This window comes from Quercus suber, unplaced genomic scaffold (assembly GCF_002906115.3).
Source record: "Quercus suber isolate HL8 unplaced genomic scaffold, Cork oak 2.0 scaffold_843, whole genome shotgun sequence".
Classification (NCBI taxonomy): domain Eukaryota; kingdom Viridiplantae; phylum Streptophyta; class Magnoliopsida; order Fagales; family Fagaceae; genus Quercus; species Quercus suber.
Window position 1 is genome coordinate 1 of NW_027070273.1, and position 3,119 is coordinate 3,119.

The following is a 3,119-nucleotide window of genomic DNA, read 5'->3' on the forward strand; positions in this document are numbered from 1 at the left end:
AAATCAAGGGACTAAATTGAATTTTAACTATTTTTTTCTCTCTCCAAAAAAACTCTTTATCTTAAAATTTTTTATTTTTTTTCAATAATTCGATATTTACAACGGGAGACTAGATTTAAATCGTAGATGTTATGAACATACAAAAGATGTTAACCAATTGCTACAGGGCTCTTAGCTTGTAGGCGTAGCCCAATGAAGTTTTAGGCTTAATTTCATGTTGATCATAAAAAATAATAATAATAAAAATGTCAATTAATCCCACTAGTTTTTAAAAAAAATTCAATGTTACCATTTAACTAAACTTATTAATGAGCTATTTAATTAACTTATTCTTTTGCTATATATAGTAAAGTCATGACTAACATTTTTTATCCTTCACAATAATTACAAATTGATGAATTATACGACGAATAACCTATTTATATTATCAATAAGATACAAATAAAAATTTGATATTAAATGAACCTACTAACAAACGCGCACAAATCCATTTTCAAATCTATATAAATATAGATATAAAAATATAACATTATATATGGTTAAACCGAACCTGCATATTCACAAGTTTGTTTATAAACACATTATTATGTTTAAACTTGGCTTGTTTATAAACACATTATTATGTTTAAACTTGGCTTGTTTAATGGTCGAGCCTAAACTTGTGCTTGAGCTTAGTTTATTTGCTAAACAAAAGAACATGAACAAAGTTTTTCCCGAGCTGAACTTGAACTATTTAGCGTAGTTCATTTATAAACATACACAACTTTCACAAATTGCTAAATCAAATTCAAGGTAACATTTAAAGACAGGTTGATTATCCAAGAATATCATGTGAGAAACTATTGCACCAAGTAACAATAACAAAGTCTATTTTGCATTGACCGAATATTTTTCCATTATCATTGCATTGGCATCCAAACAGCTCAATTTTTTCATCTGTTGGTACATCTTTAACCGAAAAGGACAAAAAGGAAATGGTAAAAACAAAAATTATTGAAAACATATATGCCCAAAGTGAAAGATCTAAAATAAAACTTGTAATAGATATCATCATGATACAAGTTTTTGAACAAGATGTTAAAAACTCTCTTAGGTGATCTGTTAAGGATTGAATTGTAGGTGTGACTGTATCAAACCTGTATTTCTTGAATTTCCCTCTGTTGCCATTTCAACTAATTCAACGTCTTAGTGATGTGCCGATGCTGAAACAACACATCCTATGCCTTTTCTCTTTGCTTGACTTGTCTCCATCTAAACTACTGTCATGGATGCCATTTGCATCGGTGCTAATTTGATTAATATCATTTGCACTTTGGTCCAAATTCAGTACTTCAGTTGTCCCGTTCCCAGTGGAACACAAAGCAACTTGGTTAGCCTCACTAGGAGCTGAAACATACTGCTCTGGTGATGCTGGTGCTATTTTGCTATGGTTTACTTCCCTTGAGTGAGAATTTGATCCAGCATGCCTGCGAAACATGATCAGGACGGTACCATTTACTTCTTGTATTTACAAGTGAGACAAATTCTGCCTAGGTGAGTAATGAGTTATTCAAGAAGGAAAAAAAAAAAAAAAAAAAGAAAGAAAGTGCCAGGATAGCCATAAATGTGGACTCTGGTTTGTCATCCATACGATTATAAAAAGAATAGGATTTTGTAGCTTGGGGACATTGCCCGATTCTCCCATAGAAGTGAACTTGAGTTCAAATCCCCCCTCCACCACTTATTGTAACAAAATAAAATGTTTGATTCGTCAAAAAGGTCATTATATAGTTAAAAACAAAATGACAGAATTTATTATACCGAATACGATGATGATAAAATTGTTAAAACAAAAAGATTTAAGAAAAACTAGGCAAACTGATTCTTGTCCTCCATCTAAGGGTTATAATAACTAGGCAAAATAAACATTTTTAAGAAATAAAACAAGTAAGAGCCTTTGAACTCACTTGAGAGCACATGTGAAGAGGCTTATATTGTATCAAAAAAGAAGTAACGGAAAGTAACAATAAAGCAAAAATTAAGAGAAGAAATACTTTTCCTCTTTCAATTTAAGTTGGGTGAAATGACATTTTTTAAGTTAAAAAAGAAAATCACATTTTCACCCAAAAAAAAAAAAAACCAAAATGAATGAAAGATTCAGCATACATGAGCAAAAATGGAGGATACAAATTCAAAACTCGACTCCAATTGCCTTAGGACATGCAGAGGTATATTGTGAAAAAATAATTATTATGACTTCGTTTATTAACATAATTACCTGAAGCTGTGATTGCTAGAGCTATTCCTAGGTTGTTCTTGTGATGTCCTCTCTTTGGTTTCCTTTTTGGATACTTCAAGACTAACCTCACCATTTGAAGATACTCTGTCATCTTCCAAAGAACTTGTGTCCTTTAGCAGACTCTTGTCCATAATTGGAGGTTCTTCACTGATGACCCCGGAAGAGAACCTAGGTTGGGCATTAAAACCATAAACCCGAACCATTGAGATGACCTTCTCTAATGTTCCCAGAGCTTGTTCCACCTCAGGCCTGATTAAAATATTTCTATTGTCATCTACATTACTACAACTTTCTATGAATTCCTTGGTTAAAACTTTTTCCTTGTCCTCATTACAACTTTCTATGAATTCCTTGGTTGAAACTTTTTCTATGTCCTTGCTATCCTCCTCAAAATGTTTGCTTTCTTCACTCTCTTCCTCTTCAATCTCCCCAAAGGCTTTCCTATCTGTAACTCTCGCATTCTTTGGCTCAGGTTCATCTACATGGTAAGTGCCATTAACCTCCATAATCGTATCACTCATATCGTCCCTACTACTTCCAATAAGATGTTCTTCAGGAAGAATGCATGCGTCAGTCTTTTGCTCTTTCCCTTCCACAGCCCTATTTGATACATAAGTCGAATAAAGAGCTTCACGCATTTTAGTATACAGTGGGTCCCCCAACGCCTTGATAAAATCTTCATCACCCTTAAACATAGATGACACTGCCTGTGATGTTGAGGATTGAAAAATATGAGAAAATGATAGAACAGGATTGATGTAGATGAGGATGAGAGAACTATAACATATATGATGTTAACTAATGCCATCCATTTATGGGTACAACCAAGTACATTTTGAGG

At 33.0% G+C, this 3,119-nt stretch overlaps 1 protein-coding gene across 1 annotated transcript in view; it reads right to left on the minus strand.

Moving 5' to 3' along the window:
• Nucleotides 1–852: 852 nt before the first annotated feature.
• The window catches only part of LOC111987321 (uncharacterized), a gene marked incomplete at its 5' end in the record, with an annotated part of 4,260 nt that continues 1,993 nt past the window's right edge, over nt 853–3,119 (minus strand). The window contains 2 exon segments of the mRNA XM_065767751.1: nt 853–1,466; nt 2,258–2,985. Coding sequence (XP_065623823.1) covers nt 1,178–1,466; nt 2,258–2,985 — 1,017 coding nt within the window.